Below are 19,454 nucleotides of genomic sequence, written 5' to 3'. Positions count from 1 at the left end.
TATCCTATGCTTTCTTGAAATCAGACATAGTCTCTGTCTCCACCACCTCTACCGGGAGACTGTTCCATGCATCTACCACCCTTTCTGTAAAAAAGTATTTCCTTAGATTACTCCTGAGCCTATCACCTCTTAACTTCATCCTGTGCCCTCTCATTCCAGAGCTTCCTTTTAATTGAAAGAGACTTGACTCGTGCACATTTATGCAACATAGGTATTTAAACATCTCTATCACATCTCCCCTCTCCTGTCTATCCTCCAAAGTATATATATATGTTGAGATCTTTAAGTCTGTCCCCATATGCCTTATGATGTGCTTTTCACAAGGTTTACTCGTTGACTATCAAATTGATCAAAGAACACCATTTAGCTTTTGACAGGGGCTTGAAGGTCCCGACATGGACCACGGTTCGCAGTCTTTCTCAAGGGACCCACAAAGTAAATGATGTCCCGCTCGTATAAAACAGTGTCATGGTGGATGCACTCTGATAAATGGTTATTCTGCCATTAAGTAGAGGCGCCTTCTTGATTTTTAATTGTTAAGATGTGCAATTAAAAATCAACTATTCTCTGAGTGAAAAAATATTTCCTCCAATTGGTTTTAAAAGTATTTCCCTGTAACTTCATCGAGTGTCCCCTAGTCTTTGTAATTTTTGACAGAGTGAAAAATCGATCCACTTGTACCCGTTCTGCTCTACTCAGGATTTTGTAGACTTCAGTCATATCTGCCCTCAGCCGTCTCTTTTCCAAGTAAAGTATAGTAATGCCATTGGTGCTGTCAGCAGCAGTCAGTGAAAATCTGGCCCATAAGTTCATTTGGAAAATTGTCACAATGGTTTATAGAATGATGACCTGGCAGTCTGTGGGCTTCTATGTATATTTGAAAGCTGAGGGTGGTCTGTGTAACTCCTAAAGTTATCTGGACAAATTTTTAGAATATCAAATCTTTTGCTACTGTTACTGTTTAGCTTGTGAATTTGACGTTTACAAAGAGGTCTCTTTCTCAGATTGATTCAGTGGCCGTAAAGAAACACAGAATTAATTTTTTTTGGAAGCAAGTAAATCCCATTTCCTGCTCTGGAATCTTATTTGAGAAAAAGCTTTTCTCGTTATAATGAGGTTTGGAATACAACCGATAAATCTGATATGAATGTTCCACCACGAGCAAAGTCAAATCATAACACGAGTCAGACTTCTCTGCTTTATTTTTAGAGGCACGAGCTGCATAGTGTAATTTTAAATTAGGCTAATGTTAACGTAGACGGCACAGAATGGAAAGTTCAGCAAGATTATTTCTGTAGCTGTGATGTCAAATCCAGGAAAGCCCTGGAAAACGTCAACGAATCCTGAGCCCCTGCACATTTTTCCTGAGTGGTTGTTAGGAAGGTGATTTCATAATTGCTGACATTAGCAAAAAGTCCATGTCCACTTTCCACCTACAGCAGAGGTGTGAAAGTCCCTCCTGAAGGGCTGCAATCCAGTTGGGTTTTCAGGATTTCCCCAATGAATATGCATGAGATCTATTTGCATGCACTGCTTTCATTGTATGCTAATAGATCTCATGCATATTCATTGGGGAAATCCTTAAAACCTGACTGGATTGCGGCCCTTGAGGAGAGACTTTGACACCCCTGACCTAGAGCCTCTAGAGCAGGGGTGGGCAACTCTGGTCCTCGAGGGCCGGATTCCAGTCGGGTTTCAGGATTCCCCCAATGAATATGCATGAGATCTATTTGGATGCACTACTTTCATTGTATGCTAATAGATCTCATGCATATTCATTGGGGAAATCGTGACTGGATTGCGGCCCTCAAGGAGGAACTTAGACACCCCTAACCTAGAGGCTCTAGAGCAGGGGTGGGCAACTCTGGTCCTGGAGGGCCGGAATCCAGTCAGGTTTCAGGATTTCCCCAATGAATATTCATGAGATCTATCTGCATGCACTGCTTTCATTGTATGCTAATAGATCTCATGCATATTCACTGGGGAAATCCTGAAAACCCAACTGGATTGCGGCCCTCAAGGAGGGACTTTGAGACCCCTGCTCTAATAGCTTCTGAAGCTTCATAATATGCCATACACCAGGGATGTCAAAGTCTCTCCTGGAGGGCCGCAATCCAGTCAGGTTTTCAGGATTCCCCCAATGAATATGCATGAGATCTATTTGCATGCACTGCTTTCATTGTAGGTCAATAGATCTCATGTATATTCATTGGGTAAATCCTGAAAACCCGACTGGATTGCGGCCCTCAAGGAGGGACTTAGACACCCCTGACCTAGAGGCTCTAGAGCAGGGGTGGGCAACTCCGATCTTGGAGGGCCGGAATCCAGTCGGGTTTCAGGATTCCCCCAATGAATATGCATGAGATCTATTTGCATCCACTGCTTTTATTGTATGCTAATAGATCTCATGCATATTCATTGGGGAAATCCTGAAAACCCGACTGGATTGCGGCCCTTGAGGAGGGACTTTCACACCCCTGACCTACAGGAACTTGGATTCTCACAGTACAAATCTACATGCATATTCCCTCTGATAATTATCTCAGCAGAATTGTCACCTGTGAGGATAGTTTCCTGAGGAATAAATCAAGCATACTTCTGATTTATTTAAAAGTGCATGTGTAACTACAAAACGCTCCCCAAGCCTCCCTCCCCTCCCTCTTTAAATAGCAGGTAAACAATACAGGCAGGCTCTAGGCACTTAAATTTAGCTACATTGGCACAGCGAGGGTACGAGGTGCCTGGAGCAGCGCCCCCCCCCCCCCCCACTGCCCTGCCCTCTTCTCCACTCCTAGTCTTGCAAAGTGCCGTGTTTTGAAAAGCCGTCTGGACCCCTGGACGTGTCCTCAAAAGGAGGATGAGTCCTGGGAAATCCGGACGTCTGGAAACCCTACATAAGGGGCAATCGCAGGAGGGCCCTTAGGGGGATCAAACTGGTAGGGGTTGGGGGAGAAGAGGAAACTGGCAGATGCACTCTCACAGGCCCCCAAACTAATATTCAGCTGGGACCCGCAGGTCTGACCTCCTGCTTAGCTTTGTTGCTGCTGCCACTGCTGACTTCTTTCTCCACTGCAACGCAAGCCTCTTTCCCCCTTCCGTAACGGGCATTTTGTTTCGGAAACACGTTCATGGCTGACTAGATAGAACAGACGGGCAGGCACGGTGAATTATAGTCAACCGAACCCACAGAAAATCTGCCTTGCAGGAGCAGCAAGGCTACACTTGAGAGAGTGCGCCGCGGCGGATTAGTCGGGATCTGCTGAGGTTGCTGTTTGCTCACGCCTTCGAGGGCATCTCGGGCAGAGGAAATGCTGTGCGCCACAGCAAAATGTCAAACAGATGTACTGAAGGCACAGAGGATACTAGAGAGCGGATGGCTGGTTTTAAATTAGGCTCAGCTTCGTATACGGAAATGTTACCGATTTGTAGGGTTTTATCTTTTTTTTTTTTTTTTTTTTTTACTGGAAGTGTAAGAATAGAAAGAGGGAAAAGCAAAATCATCCCTTGTCCTCCAAAGAAACGGAACTGGAATTTTCATCTGATGAATTGGAATCCCTCCTGACGCTTTATAATGGCTCATTCATGTCTGAGATCTTTCCTCTCCCTTTACTAATGGCTTCAGAGTCTAATTCAATCACGTGGCTTTCCTGTAAACCATTCTGAGCTCCCCTGGGAGAATGGTATAGAAAATTAAATAAATAAATATTTTGACCTAGTATTCTTTAAGATAAGTAAGCATCAACTTTTTTTCTATAGAATGGGCTCTAAATAGACTCATTCTTGGTACCTAAAGATAGGCACCTTCTTATAGAATTATCCTTTGTGAATTTAATTATGGTATGATGTTTTGGCTGGAAGCTGCTTATTAGTTTCATAAGGAATGGTTTATAAATGAAAATAAAATAAAATGAAATGTTAAGGAATGAATCCTCTACTTATAGCAATGATAGTCCATTTAAAATGAACTTTACTCTTTTAAATTATGAGATTAGTTTGGGCATACTATAAATCCTTTATTGATTAAATATGTAAAACTAATAGTTGAAAAATAAGTTGTAGGTGTTACTTTTTATTGAACTAATTTATTAATTTTATATCTAACTTTTCAGTTACATCCTTCATCAGGTGAAAATAATATGAGCAGGAAATTCAAAGGATGAAAAGACTGAATACACTAATAAATTACAAGTTACATTACAGCAGTACTGTTTGTTTTTAAAGCTGTAAAGAGTTGTAATATAAATGGGGTAGAATGTAAAAGACCTTCCCAGTTAATGAGGGATCATCCACAGTAAAACCGTCCCGCTGAATTTGCAATTGCTCCCAGTGCAAACATCCAGGCAAAATTTTGGTTCGGTTATTTCCTTTCCATTTAGCTAGGACTGAAGGGGAGTTGCTACCCGGAGGCAGCAGGGTCATTTACGGTGAAGTGCAGAGTTTTGTCTCTGAGGACTTGTGGTCCAAACAGTCCTGGTTGCCTAACAGGGGGCCCCGGAACAGAAAGTCTCTGATGCAGCTAGATTCCCTCCCACCAGATCTACGGTATTATATTTACCTGGTCCAAGGAGGCATCCGGCAGCATCTTGGTGCCTGACCCCTAGTGGTGTGTCATGATGTAGCAACGTAGCATCTCTCCCTCTCTCGTCCACTGGCGATCCGGCATCTCTCTCTTCCCTCCTTTTCTCCCTGCTAACGATCAATCAGTCTTTCTATCTCAGCCCTTCCCCCACATGCCATTTAAAACTTACCTTCCTTTCCAGAGGTTGCCAGCGACAAGCAGCGATTCACACAAGCTGTTCGTGCCAACCCGGAGACTTCCCTCCAATGCAGTCCCACCTATGTGGAAACAGGAAGTTACATCAGAGGGCTGGCATAAAACGCTTATGTGAATCTATACTTGCTGCCGGCAACCTCTGCAACAGAAGAGAAGTCTTATTGTTTATTCATGACACCTGCTATAATGCCTTTCCAAGAGTCAAAGCCATGTACCGACTAAAAGGTGCATGGCCGAGGGTGGGATTAAAAAATTCTGGATCATTGGTTTGGGGGGCAGGAGAGGGGAAAGAGATGCCAGGAGTCTCCAGCTGGCGAGGCTTGGGGATCTCCACCGGCCATACCGTGGCAGTAGCATAGTATTGGGGGGAGGAGGGAGCGGACCGCCCTCAGTGCTGTCTTGGTTGGGGCGCCGGTGCCTCTTCGCCCCCGATGCCACACTCGTGCCCCCTCTTCCCCACCCCCCATGCCTCTTTAAAATTTTCGCCAGCGCAAGCAACTATTAGATGTTTGACAAACGGCCTATCAAGGTTATTCTAAACGGTTTTACAGTCAGGTACTCTCTGTCCCAGTGGGCTCACAATCTATCTACTCTAGCCTGCTGCTTGCGCCGGCCTGGCTCCCTCTGAAATCACTTCTGGGTCATGGGGCCAGGAAGTGACATCAGAGGGAAAGCCAACGACAGGGAGAGAGCAGCAAGCCAGAGAATAACATAGCATAGAAATGTATTTATATACCGCAGTACCTTAGGAGTTCTGTGCGGTCTGAAAAAGAAAATGGAAACAGTTACAATAAAAACCAATGACACAGAAGTTACAAAAATTTCTTAAATAAGTTGGTTTTCAATAATTTCCTGAACTGCTGATAAGAGACAGAGCTAATTAAGAGATTTACAAACTCTTTATCACAAGAGTTTTAACAAAGGTTTGGATAATTTCCTGGAGAAAAAGTTCATAGTCTGTTATGGGGGAAGCCACTGCTTGCCCTGGATCGGTAGCAAGGAATGTTGCTACTCTTTGGGGATTCCGCATGGAATGTTGCTACTCTTTGGGGATTCCGCATGGAATGTTGCACTCCTTGGGGTTCCGGAATCTTGCTTCTCTGAGATAATGGAATGTTGCTACTCTTTGGGGATTCCGCATGGAATGTTGCTACTCTTTGGGGATTCCGCATGGAATGTTGCACTCCTTGGGGTTCCGGAATCTTGCTTCTCTGAGATAATGGAATGTTGCTATTGTTTGGCGATTCCGCATGGAATGTTGCTACTCTTTGGGGATTCCGCATGGAATGTTGCACTCCTTGGGGTTCCAGAATCTTGCTTACTCTGAGATAATGGAATGTTGCTATTGTTTGGCGATTCCGCATGGAATGTTGCTACTCTTTGGGGATTCCGCATGGAATGTTGCACTCCTTGGGGTTCCAGAATCTTGCTTACTCTGAAATAATGGAATGTTGCTATTGTTTGGCGATTCCGCATGGAATGTTGCTACTCTTTGGGGATTCTGCATGGAATGTTGCACTCCTTGGGGTTCCGGAATCTTGCTTACTCTGAGATAATGGAATGTTGCTATTGTTTGGCGATTCCGCATGGAATGTTGCTACTCTTTGGGGATTCCGCATGGAATGTTGCACTCCTTGGGGTTCCAGAATCTTGCTTACTCTGAAATAATGGAATGTTGCTATTGTTTGGGGATTCCGCATGGAATGTTGCTACTCTTTGGGGATTCTGCATGGAATGTTGCACTCCTTGGGGTTCCGGAATCTTGCTTACTCTGAGATAATGGAATGTTGCTATTGTTTGGCGATTCCGCATGGAATGTTGCTACTCTTTGGGGATTCCGCATGAAATGTTGCACTCTTTGGGGTTCCAGAATCTTGCTTATTCTGAGATAATGGAATGTTGCTACTCTTTGGGGATTCCACATGGAATGTTGCACTCTTTGGGGTTCCGGAATCTTGCTTACTCTGAGATAATGGAATGTTGATACTCCTTGGGTTTTGGCCAAGTACTAGGGACCTGAATTGGCCACCATGAGAATGAACTACTGGGCTTGATGGACCATTGGTCTGACCCAGTAAGGCTATTCTTATGTTCTTATGTAAGCTGCCTAAAAAAATAGGAGTCATTGAAAATAGCTCTTGTGTAAACGACCCTTTACCAATGGAAAAGCAAACAAATTACAATTATGTCTTGGGCGTCGTGAATTAATAAATATAAAAATGATCCACAAGATAATCAGGTGCTAAACCATGTCAGACTTTATAGCATATACAACCAAACTTAAATGTGACTCTGGCCTCGACTGGTAATAAGGTGTGACATGATCTGATTTCTCAGATTGAAAATTATTCGGACTGCCGTGTTTTGTATGGTGCAGAGTCTATGAAGATTTTTCTGATAAACCGCTAAGTAAACTATATTACAGTAATCCAAATACTTAGAATTAATGACTGTACCAACAGTCTAAAGGGAGAAACATCAAAATATGGTCAAATAGTCTATAATTTCCACAACATATAGAAACATTTCCTTACTAAAGCTTCAGTATTTGAATTCATTGTGAGATTCTGATCTAAAATAACCCCTAGAATTCTTATAGTAGGATTAATAGAGTACAAAATTCCATTCAAATGTAGACTATAGAAGAATTTTGGTTTTTCTGCACTAAGTTTTAATTTAAACTCAGTCATCCATAATTCTACGGTTGTGGTTGTGGTGGAAATGAACTGCATAGATTGAGAGAATGATGAATCTATTGGAATTGCAGCAGTAAGATCATCATCATAACTGTAAAATGTTGTGTCCAATTTACCCCTCCCCCCTCTTACAAAACCGCAATAGCGGTGTTTAGCGCAGGTCGGCGCACTGAAGGCTCTGCGCTGCTCCCGATACTCGTAGGAACTTTATGAGTATTGGGAGCATCGCAGAACATTCAGCGTGCCAGCCTGTGCTAAAAACCGCTATTGTGGTTTTGTAAAAGGAGAGGGGGAGGGTAGATAACCTATGCCCCAAAGACGTTAAAAAGTAGAAGAGAGAGAGGAGGAACTCCAAAAGAATTAGTCCATTTATTTTAGAAAATACGTTCCCAAATTGGACCTGGTTGGTTCAAAAATGCAAAAAGCCCTGAAACCATTTAAGGACATTACCAGAAATGCTCAAAGCATCCAAACATCTAAGTCGTTGACGGTGATCAACAAGATCAAGATTTAAAGAGGTACAGGGAGTGGGAAGGAAGGGGGCGGAGTTTGACACAGAAGGAGCAGGGGGGGGCACCATTGTCCCAGACACCTCCTACCCTCACCTATGCCACTGACTGGTGGACTTGAGCCCAAATTGCGGCTGCCCTGTGACTATGCCACTGACTGTTAGAGGTCAATCTGCTGACACACCACTAGGGGTCATGTGTCACCATTTTTCAATATAACAAGGAGTTCATTTCATTTTGGGGTCCTTTTACTAAGGCACACTAGCCGTTTTAGTGCGCACTAAACAATAACGCGTCCATTATAGTCTATGGATGCATTAGCGCTTAGCGGGCGCTAAAACGGCTAGCGCGTCCATTATAGTCTATGGATGCATTAGCGCTTAGCGGGCGCTAAAACGGCTAGCGCGTCCATTATAGTCTATGGATGCATTAGCGCTTAGCGGGCGCTAAAACGGCTAGCGCGGTCATTATAGTCTATGGATGCATTAGCGCTTAGCGGGCGCTAAAACGGCTAGCGCGTCCATTATAGTCTATGGATGCATTAGCGCTTAGCGGGCGCTAAAACGGCTAGCGCGTCCATTATAGTCTATGGATGCATTAGCCTTTAGTGTTCACTGAAACGGCTAGCACGCCTTAGTAAAAGGACCCCTTTATGAGCAACAACCCTCTGAAAGCTGCAGTTGTAGGGGTGATATCCCATCTGAAATGCCTAAACTGTTTTACAGTATACCCTCGAAGTTCGCAGAGGTTGTATTAAGAACATAAGAAGTTGCTTCTGCTGAGTCAGACCAGAGGTCCATCTCGCCCAGCGGTCCGCTCCCGCAGCGGCCCATCAGGCCCACTGCCTGAACAGTAGTCTCTGACTAATTTTACAAATTACCTCTAATCCTGTCCCTATAACCTTACCTCTACTCCTATCTGTACCCCTCAATCCCTTTGTCCTCCAGGTACCTGTCCAGACCTTCTTTGAAGCCCTGTAGCGTGCTTCTGCTTATCACATCCTCCGGTAGCGCGGTCCATGTATCCACCACCCTCTGGGTGAAAAAGAACTTCCAGCAGCACCCGCGAACTTCGAAAAACCACGATTATTGGATCAATTTAGGAGTGGCGATCGGAGGCGGGAGAGGGCTGCAGGGGCGGCGGTGGGGAGGCTGCTGCTAGTGCTGATGCGGGCGGTGGCACTTGCGGCTCCGACCCGGGCTGGGATCGCTGGTCAGGCAGAGCGGATGGGGGGGGGGGCGGAGGATGCGCACGGCGGGGTCCCGGGTTGCGGAAGAGGCGGACGGAGGATATTTTTCTAAATAATTGTGGAGGGGAAAGAAAACCGTGAATGACTGGGGCCGCGAACACTGAACCGCGACTTCGCGGGAGGAATACTGTATATGGTTTACTCCAAACACAGTATGTTTTATGTGCTTCGATTTATCAACAGCACAGTGTACAAAATACATAAAAACAAGAACCAAAATAGGAAAAAATACTGAAGGGGTAACAATCTCAGCAACTAAATTGTTACTGTTGAGTGACTAAATAGAATTACTCAAATATGGAAAAAGTCACTACATGAAAAATATTTGTTAATAATAATTCAGCAGTTGTCAATATTTTATATAGCTACTAGCTGATGCCCCGGCGTTGCACGGGTATTTAATTATAGCAATAACACTGTAAATGGATTCAAATAAAGATACTTTATAGTGGTGAATGAAATTATTTTTTTACAGCTTTATAAAAAGTACAATATTCAAATTATAATGTGAAATATTTGACAAAATGAATACAATACAACAAACACAAAACTTGATTATAAACAACATTTTTAGTTTCACCTCCAGGAGCAAGAACATATAAATTCTTGGGTGAAGAGACCCCCAGAACATATCACCCCAGTTAGTGAGGGATCTGCATACCAAGTTTCGTTCAAATCGGGCAAGCCGTTTTTGCGTGATCGCGGCACACACACACACACATACCTCCGATTTTATATATATAGATTAGAACGTCGGAAGCTGCTATTTCTTTAAAGATAAGTCTGAGCTATTTCTCTTGTACACTCTAGACTTGTATAAGAAGCCAAGCATAGCTATTGTAGCTAGCAACATAACAGTTAAAGAGAATGTTTCAATCTGGAGTAAAATCGCTTTGAACACTGCAATGATTGGGTGGTGAGGCGGAACATATTGCCTTCATGTCTCTGAGCAGAGTTCTAATAGCTATATAAAATATTGACAACTGCTGAATTATTATTTACAAATATTTTTCATGTAGTGACTTTATTTAAAATAGGAAAGCAAAGAAAAGACAAAAAAAAAAGTAATGAAATCCAAGTAATCTATAAATGTAAAAAACTAAAAACTAAACAATTTTTGTTTAAATCTTGTTTAAATAGTTGCCAAAAAGAAACAGGATCCTGAGTCACCAATCCTCTCATTAAAATGCTAAACCAAAAAGATGCTTCTTAACCATTGATCTGAATTTTACATAAGATAACTCAGAATGAATTATGACTGGGAGGGAATTCCACAAGCGAGGAACGGCTGCAATCAAGGCAGACGACTGCGTAGATGCCAGACGTACCAAATTAACAGTAGGTAAAGCAAGCTGGTGAACAGTCAATGAACGTAGGCGACGAGAAGGCTTAAAGGGAACTAATAATTTCCCTAAATAGTCTGGTTGACCTGATTGGAATTTCCCTTTCAGCCACTCCACTCATTCACTTAGGATATCCTGGGTACAAAATTTTCTCATAACTAGTTCCTGTAAAGCATTGCAGAAAATGCATTAAAAGAAATCTTATATTTTATTTATGTCTATTCCCTTTGTAAAAGGTAAAGCCGATACATTTCAAGCGGTAGCACGTTCTGCTTTAAAACACAAAACCTGCCATTTGAGGATGGTATTGTAAGCCCAGAGATACAAGAACAAATGAATGCAAGCATGCGGAACCAATGGAAGTCTGGAAAGGAGACAGTGCTGTCGTAACGGATGGGCAACCTTGGGTAGCATGACTGCCAGGATGCCACACTACCCTTTTGAGTCAGTAAACGTGGGAACCTGAAAGGGGAGAAGGCGCCCAAAGCAACCTTCGGCTCCGTGGTGCCATTTTGTGGGTATGATCTCAAAGCACTTCATATGTGGAAGGGAGGAGAGGTTTGGCAGCAAATTACTGCTAATTGTTAAGCAGCAATTCAGAAAGACAGAGTGAGCTTTGACGGAGACTCATAAGAATTGCCACTGCTGGGTCAGAACTGTGGTCCATTGGACCACTGCCCTAACTGAGACTAGCCTTACCTGCGTACATTCTGGTTCAGCAGGAACTTGTCTAACTTTGTCTTGAATCCCTAGAGGGTTTTTTCCCTTATAACAGACTCCGGAAGAGCGTTCCAGTTTTCCACCTCTCTCTGGGTGAAGAACTTCCTTATGTTCATAAGGAATCTATCCCCTTTCAACTTTAGAGAGTTGCCTCTCGATCTCCCTACCTTGGAGAAGGTGAACAACCTGCCCTTATCTACTAAGTCTATTCATAAGAACATAAGAATTGCCGCTGCTGGGTCAGACCATTGGTCCATCGTGCCCAGCAGTCCGCTCCCGTAATGGCCCCTAGATCAAAGACCAGCACCCTAACTGAGACTAGCCTTACCTGCATACATTCTGGTTCAGCAGGAACTTGTCTAACTTTGTCTTGAATCCCTGGAGGGTGTTTTCCCCTACAACAGACTTCAGAAGAGCATTCCAGCTCTCCACCACTCTCTGGGTGAAGAAGAACTTCCTTACGTTTGTTCGGAATCAATCCCCTTTTAACTTTAGAGAGCGTCCTCTCATTCTCTCTACCTTGGAGAGGGTGAACAACCTGTCTTTATCTACTAAGTCTATTCCCTTCATTATCTTGAATGTTTCGATCGCATCTCCTCTTTACAAGGGACAAGAGGCCCAGTTTCGCTAATCTCTCACTGTACAGCAACCTAAGCACACTACCGGGCAGCACTCTGGGTTTCTGGCCCACAAATATCTAGGAAAAAGGACCATTTAAATTAAATTATTAATTTATAGAGCATGTACGGTTGGGCAGACTGGATGGACCATTCGGCTCTTTATCTGCCGTCATATACTATGTTATTATGTGTCATCAACCCTAATGAAATCACGTAATCCCTGATATGTCCAGGTGCTTCTAAATTATAAATTGCATTGAACTCCTTCTGGGGCGTATTAGTGATCCATAAATACTAATGTAATGTCTGCATACAGAGAACTCTTTTTCTGTGTCTTCTTATGACCACCAGAGGGCAGCACCAGCCCATTATTTGGAAACACTAGCTCTGCTGCCATTAGCAACTCTGCTGCCATTTAACTACAAGGGTTTATATTAGTGACAGAACATTAAGTTTCAGCTTAGTGCCATCATATAAAAAAGACATTTGAACATTTTTGTACATGTAATTAATGTGGCTAATATTGTAAAATGCCATCGTGGGCCATAAAAGATTATTATGCTGCCCAGCCATGGAAGTGACAGCTCCCCGTGGTTGCCCCTACTCCATAGCCCTCTGAGCCTCTCCTGAATTTCCATTTATTCAGCGGTGAAAATACTTAAATCCTTACCTATAGTAACATCTTCTGTTAAGGTACAATTTCTTCATGTCATTAGGCCATGCTGTAATCTCTCATACCATGTCTGCCACACAGTGTTTGCTATTCCTTGTGGTCTGGGCTATGCTCCGTCATGCGCGCTTGCCTTACCATTTCTGCCAAGTCGTGTCATACTGTGTTAGTCGTGCTTTGTAATACCATGTTTGCCATGCTATGTTCTGCAATACTGTGCTCATCGTGCTAATGTCTTACCACACCATGTTTGTCATGTTATCTTTTGCCATGCTTTGTTGACTATGTTTGCCATCTCTGTCTGGCAATGCTTATCTCCTATCACAATGTATCTGAGAGTGTGACACAGGGACTATGGCTACAGCCCCAGCACCCTGAGGTTGTGGGTTCAAATCCACGCTGCTCCTTGTGACCCTGGGCGGGTCGCTTGATCCCCCAAAGCCCAAGGTGAATTAGATAGATTGTGATCCCACTGGGACAGACAAGGAAAAATGCTTGAGTATCTGAATAAATTCATATAAACCGTTCTGAGCTCCCCTGGGAGAATGGAATAAATAAATAGTGTGAAAAGTTTCAGCCTTTGATAACCAGAGCTGGTATTGTGACATCATAATGCCTCATTCCACAAATGCCTAAGAACCAACCTCATCAGTGATGTCACAATGGCTTGATTGCCATAGGCAGCTCAGGTTTTCAGGATATCCACAATGAATATGTACGAGATGGATTTACATGCACTGCCTCCTTGAGATGCAAATCTCTCTCATGCATATTTATTGTGGATATCCTGAAAACCTGAGCTGCCTATGGCACTCGAGGACTGGAATTGCCTACCCCTGTCCTAGGGGAACTCAGAACGGTTTACATGAATTTGGTCAGGTACTGAAGCATTTTTCCCTGTCTGCCCTGGTGGGCTCACAATCTATCTAATGTACTTGGGGCAATGGGGGACCAAGTGACTACTTGCCCAGGGTCACAGGGAGCCAGTGTTGCTGAGGCTGTAGCTTTAACCACCGCACCACTCTAGAAATCAAAGTGAAGTAAAGCTGAGCCAAGTAAAAGGCAATCAAGCCATTGTGACATCACTGATGAGGTTGGCTCTTAGGCATTTGTGAAATGAGGCATTATGATGTCACAATACCAGCTCTGGTTATCAGAGGCTGAAACCTGGCTCCGGCTCTCGAGGACCGGAATTGCCTTCCCCTGATCTAGAGCATGGAATGTTGCTACTATTTGGGTTTCTGTCAGGTACTGAAGCCTGGATTGGATGGACCATTGGTCTGACCTAGGGGTAGGCAATTCCGGTCCTCAAGAGCTGGAGCCAGGACAGGTTTTCAGGATATCCACAATGAATATGCATGAGATGGATTTGCATGCACTGCCTCCTTGAGATGCAAATCTCTCTCATGCATATTTATTGTGGAGATCCTGAAAACCTGAGCCGCCTGTGGCTCTTGAAGACTGGAATTGCCTATCCTTGCCCTAGGAGAACGATATAGAAAACTGAATAAATGAATGTCTTCTTTTGATTATAGGAGGAAGAGGGAGAGACGGGGCTCCAATCATTACCTTCCCAGAATGTCCTGGCTTCAGTGAAATCCCTGATGAAGATTTTCTGAACGTGGTGACATATTTAACCAGCATTCCCAGGTAAGAGAAATCCAGTCTGCAGTCCTTGTATTATACATCGCCAATGGAGGACGGAGAGTGTAATCTCCTTCCAGGCTGTAACAAGCAGGGTGGTCAGAGCATCTCGCTGCCCTTTTCAGCTGGTTTTTAAATGCCCATTCCTGGGCATTTTTCTGGGCAAGGTGACTTCAACTTGTGCAGTAATTGTTGACTTAGGATCTACAGATCCAAGTTTCAAGTTTTAATGGTTATTTGATCTGTCGCCTATCGTAATATTAAGCGATTATACAAAATATTTAAAATCAGGGGGTACACAACAAAAATACTTATTAAGAACATAAGAAGTGCCTCTGCTGGGTCAGACCAGAGGTCCATCGTGCCCAGCAGTCCACTCATGCTGCGGGCCAAAAGATACAGGACCTGTGTAGTAATCCTCTATCTATACCCCTCTATCCCCTTTTCCTTCAGAAAATTGTCCAATCCCTTCTTGAACCCCAGTACCGTACTCTGCCCTATCACGCCCTCTGGAAGCTCATTCCAGGTGTCCACCACCCGCTGGGTGAAGAAAAACTTCCTAGCATTGGTTTTGAATCTGTCCCCTTCCAATTTTTCCGAATGCCCTCTCGTTCTTTTATTTTCCGAAAGTTTGAAGAATCTGTCCCTCTCCACTTTCTCTATGCCCTTCATGATCTTGTAAGTCTCTATCATGTCCCCTCTAATTCTCTTCTTCTCCAGGGAAAAGAGCCCCAGTTTCTCCAGTCTTTCTCTATCTATCTCTCTCTATTTCTGTCTCTCTCCCTCTTTCTTTCTCTCTCTCTCTCTCTATTTCCCTCTGTTTCCCTTTCTCTCTCTCTTTCTGTCCCTCTCTACTCTCTCTATGCCCTTCATAACCTTGTAAGTCTCTATCATATCCCCTCTAATTCTCCTCTTCTCCAGGGAAAAAAGTCCCAGTTTCTCCAATCTTTCTCTATCTATCTCTCTCTATTTCTGTCTCTCTCCCTTTCTCTCGCTCTCTTTCTTTCTATCTCTTTCTCTCTCTGTCTCCCTTTCTCTCTATCTTTTTGTCCCTCTCCACTTTCTCTATGCCCTTCATGATCTTGTAAGTCTCTATCATGTCCCCTCTAATTCTTCTCTTCTCCAGGGAAAAGAGCCCCAGTTTCTCCAGTCTCTCCGTGTATGAAAGGTTTTTCATACCTTTTATCAAACGCGTCACTCTCCTCTGAACCCTCTCGAGTATCGCCATATCCTTCTTAAGGTACGGCGACCAATATTGGACGCAGTACTCCAGATGCAGGCGCAGATACAAAGACAGAACGGACTAACATGGCACAAAAGAACTGAGGGTGAATTATAATAAGATATTATAGGCTCATTCCAATTATTCCGAAAGCATCTGAAAACCTGGCTTTTCTCCAAAACGTAAAGCTATCTATTTAAAATGTAAAGCTAGCTATCCTCTTCATAACCTCTAATTTCTTATTATGTCCTTCCCTCATTTATTGAATTTACCTGTAAACCGTGCCGAGCTCTATCTTTATGGAGATGATGCAGTATACAAACTTAAGGTTTAGTTTAGTTTTAGTTTAGTTTAGTATTGCAAAGGAGAGAAAACAAAAAAGAAAGATAGAACAAAGGGGAAGGGGGGGGGGAGGGGGAGGAGTTTGATTCAAACGGTTGATTATCCGCATGGAATGGAGAGAGAGGAACGTAGGAGATTAGATCATTGTTCATCGTAGGAGATTAGATCATTGTTCAAGCTTTAAGAGCTCCTTTAAATTTATCTAGGCTTGCTTCCTCTCTAATGGAAGGGGGGGAGGGGAGAGCATTCCAAGTCAGGGAGCAGTTATGGCAAGTGCCAAATGTATTAAGAGTAGGCACGAAAAGTACATTTTGGGAAGAAGATCTGAGTGCTCTAAGTGGGGTATGAGTAAGGTGACCATATGTCCTGTTCTCAATGGGACAGTCCCGTTTTCGGACCGACCGTCCCATTGTCCCAACCCACCGCTTCGGGACACCGAAATGTCCCGTTTTCAGGGATAGCATCCCGAAGCTGTGTGCGGGGACATTGGAACGGGTGATCGCTTTCCCTCCCTGCTGCGCCAATTTAAACCCCAGTCTGCCACCGCTGCTTCTTGCCTTCTTCCTGACGTCAATTCTGACGTCAGAGAGGAAGTTCCGGGCCAGCCAGGCAGCGATTGGCTGGCCCGGAACTTCCTCTCCGTCGTCAGAATTGACGTCGGGAAGAAGGCAAGAAGCAGCGGCGGTGGACCGGGGTTTGAATCGGCGTGGCAGGGAGGGAAGGAGGGAGGCTGGAAGGCAGCAGTAGTGGTACATGGGTGGGGGGGGGGGTTGAATCATGCACTGGAGGGAGGGAAGGAGATAGGCAGGCAGGCTGGCTTTGGGGGAGTGAGTGGGACAAAGGCTGGAAGGCAAGACATAGGAAAGAGGCACTGGGGGCACTAAGGGCATGGGAAGGGGTACTAAGGACGTGGGAAGGAAGCACTGGGGGTACTAAGGAAACAGGACGGAGGCACTGGGGCACTAAGGACATGGGAAGGGATACTAAAGACATAGGAAGGAGTCACTGAGGGCACTAAGGACATAGGAAGGAGGCACTGGGGGCACTAAGGCCACAGGACGGAGGCACTGGGGGCACTAAGGACACAGGAAGGAAGGAGGGAGGGAATAGAAAGGGACAACTGTTGGGCCTGAGTGCAGAAAGAAAGAAATGAAAGAAAGGATACACAGACAGAAGGAAACGCACCCAGAGACTCATGAAATCACCAGACAGCAAAGGTGGGAAAAATAATTTTATTTTCAATTTAGTGATCAAAATGTGTCAGTTTTGAGAATTTATATCTGCAGTCTATATTTTGCACTATATTTGTCTATTTTTCTATAGTTACTGAGGTGACATTGCATATTTTAAAGTCATTTCCCTTGACATCTTTGAAACCCCCCCAAATATAAATGATAATTAACATTTTCTCTGCATATAGTGAGCTTTGTAGTTTTTTAAAATTTTATGGTTACCATTATGAATTAATAAGATATGTGTACATGAAAAATGAATGGAAGAAATTGGGGGCGGGGCTAGGGCGGGATTGGCAATTAATAGATGTCCCCTTTTGATGAAAAAAATAAATGGTCACGTTAGGTGAGGGATTGACGTGTTTTAAATGTAAGTAAGAGAAGGTACCAAGCCTCGAACTATAGTAGGGCAAACAAGAAAAAAGCCCTGGAGATGTCGAATCAGCTAATGGTCACAATGTCTTTTATTAATGATAATCACACAAAAATATATCAAAGCATACAAAGTCCCATAAAAATGTTTGAAAACTCCCGTCATTGATGAAGCAGAGACACAAACACGTTCCTACGCACATTTTGCAGCACGTCTTACATAGTAACATAGTAGATGACGGCAAATAAAGACCCGAATGGTCCATCCAGTCTGCCCAACCTGATTCAATTTAAATTTTTTTTTTTTTTCTTCTTAGCTATTTCTGGGCGAGAATCCAAAGCTTTACCCGGTACTGTGCTTTACCCAACTGCCGAAATCTCTGTTAAGACTTACTCCAGCCCATCTACACCCTCCCAGCCATTGAAGCCCTCCCCTGCCCATCCTCCACCAAACGGCCATACACAGACACAGACCATGCAAGTCTGCCCAGTAACTGGCCTAGTTCAATATTTAATATTATTTTCTGATTCTAAATCCTCTCTGTTCATCCCACGCTTCTTTGAACTCCGTCACCGTTTTCCTCTCATTCACAGAGGACAAGCATATCTGAGAAATGGCCATTTTCAAAACAAAATAATACACATGTTTCTGTTTCCAAAATGGTTATTTTCGCTACTGGATTTTTGTGTGTGTTCTGCAAAACCTGGATACATCATATTGAAACCCCCCCCCCCCTCCCTATCTCTGATTACCTCAGGTACCTGCTTAGAATGTGAACTCAAATAATTCTGTGAGCCACCTAGGGATCCACATGTGACGTTTTAAGAAAATCTCATTCTTAAGCTGGGATTTGAGCGATAGGACAGATGCTGTTTGTTGCATCCTCTTCCAATGCCCTTTCTGCTCTTTATTTCAGTTTGGAGGCTGCCAGTATTGGATTTGTAATCGTTATAGACCGACGCAAGGACAAATGGAGCTCAGTAAAGGCATCTTTGACCCGAATCGCAGTAAGCACCTCCTTCACTGTTTAGTAATGGCCTGTGAGCAAGAATGACAGTCTAGTGAGATTATGTTTGTGGCATCTGTCTCGCCCAACGGAAGTAAAAACCCAGATGGCTCAATTCGCCCTCCTTTTTCTGGAGCCATATGGTAACCCTCGTCATACTTAGCGCTACCATATTTTCTCCGGGAAAGCCCGGACACATGACACCCCCCCATTCTGCCCCCCACAAAGCTTCCTGTCTTCTTCCAGACGAGCTGCATCTGGAAGGCCTGGAGCATGCGCGGATGTGCGTGACGTCATCCACGCATGCTCAAAAGCCCTCCAGACGCGGCTGGAGCTTGTCGGGAGCTTTCCAAAACCCGGACAAAGTGCCAAGTTTTGAAAAGTCTGTCCGGGTTGTCCCCGAACTTCTGGTAACTCTATTCATACTGATTCAGTTTTTCAAGCCTGTAGAAGGCAGGATGACTAATGAGATGTATCTATAGATAGACACATCTCTTTCCCTCCTCCCACCCCCACCTCCCTTATTAAATGCTTGGGCCTAAGCACTTATCTAGTTTGGCTAAGCCTTAATCCAGGCCTGTTATAGGATCAGATTATTATTATTTTTTTATTATTATTATTTAAGAATTTATATTCCGCATATCCTATAATTCTATGTGGAATACAAATTATTCAGGTCCTGAATTGTCCTGAAGGGCTCCCACTGTATCTAATGTACCTGGGGCAATGAGGATTAAGTGACTTGCCCAGGGTCACAAGGAGCAGTGCAGGATTTGAACCCACAACCTCAGGGTGCCGAGGCTCTAGCTCTAACCACTGCACCACACACTCCCCACATTAGACTGTCTCCAAGTTGAAATCTTGGCCTTCAGGTTTCTGTAAGTCACAGCGCGTCCACGGCTCATTTCCTCATCCCACAGGGTGCGTTTCCAGGGAATCTGCAGCTTGTGTGTGTTCTGCGGCCATCCCGTTTTATTCAAAGGACAATCGCTGACATCGGTATTCGATTCCACCGAGATGAATTTAAAATGAAGGTACCGGTAAGCATGCAGTT

At 44.0% G+C, this 19,454-nt stretch overlaps 1 protein-coding gene across 1 annotated transcript in view; it reads left to right on the top strand.

Annotated features, from left to right (window-relative positions):
- Positions 1-19,454, top strand: part of MCF2L2 (MCF.2 cell line derived transforming sequence-like 2) — a 306,030-nt gene that overhangs the window by 43,673 nt on the left and 242,903 nt on the right. The window contains exons 3-5 of the mRNA XM_033957587.1: positions 14,117-14,231; positions 18,311-18,401; positions 19,321-19,440. Coding sequence (XP_033813478.1) covers positions 14,117-14,231; positions 18,311-18,401; positions 19,321-19,440 — 326 coding nt within the window. The remainder of the gene's footprint in view (positions 1-14,116; positions 14,232-18,310; positions 18,402-19,320; positions 19,441-19,454) is intronic.

The sequence above is a fragment of the Geotrypetes seraphini genome, chromosome 9, assembly GCF_902459505.1.
Source record: "Geotrypetes seraphini chromosome 9, aGeoSer1.1, whole genome shotgun sequence".
Taxonomy (NCBI): Eukaryota; Metazoa; Chordata; class Amphibia; order Gymnophiona; family Dermophiidae; genus Geotrypetes; species Geotrypetes seraphini.
This window is presented reverse-complemented; position numbering and strand designations above follow the sequence as displayed.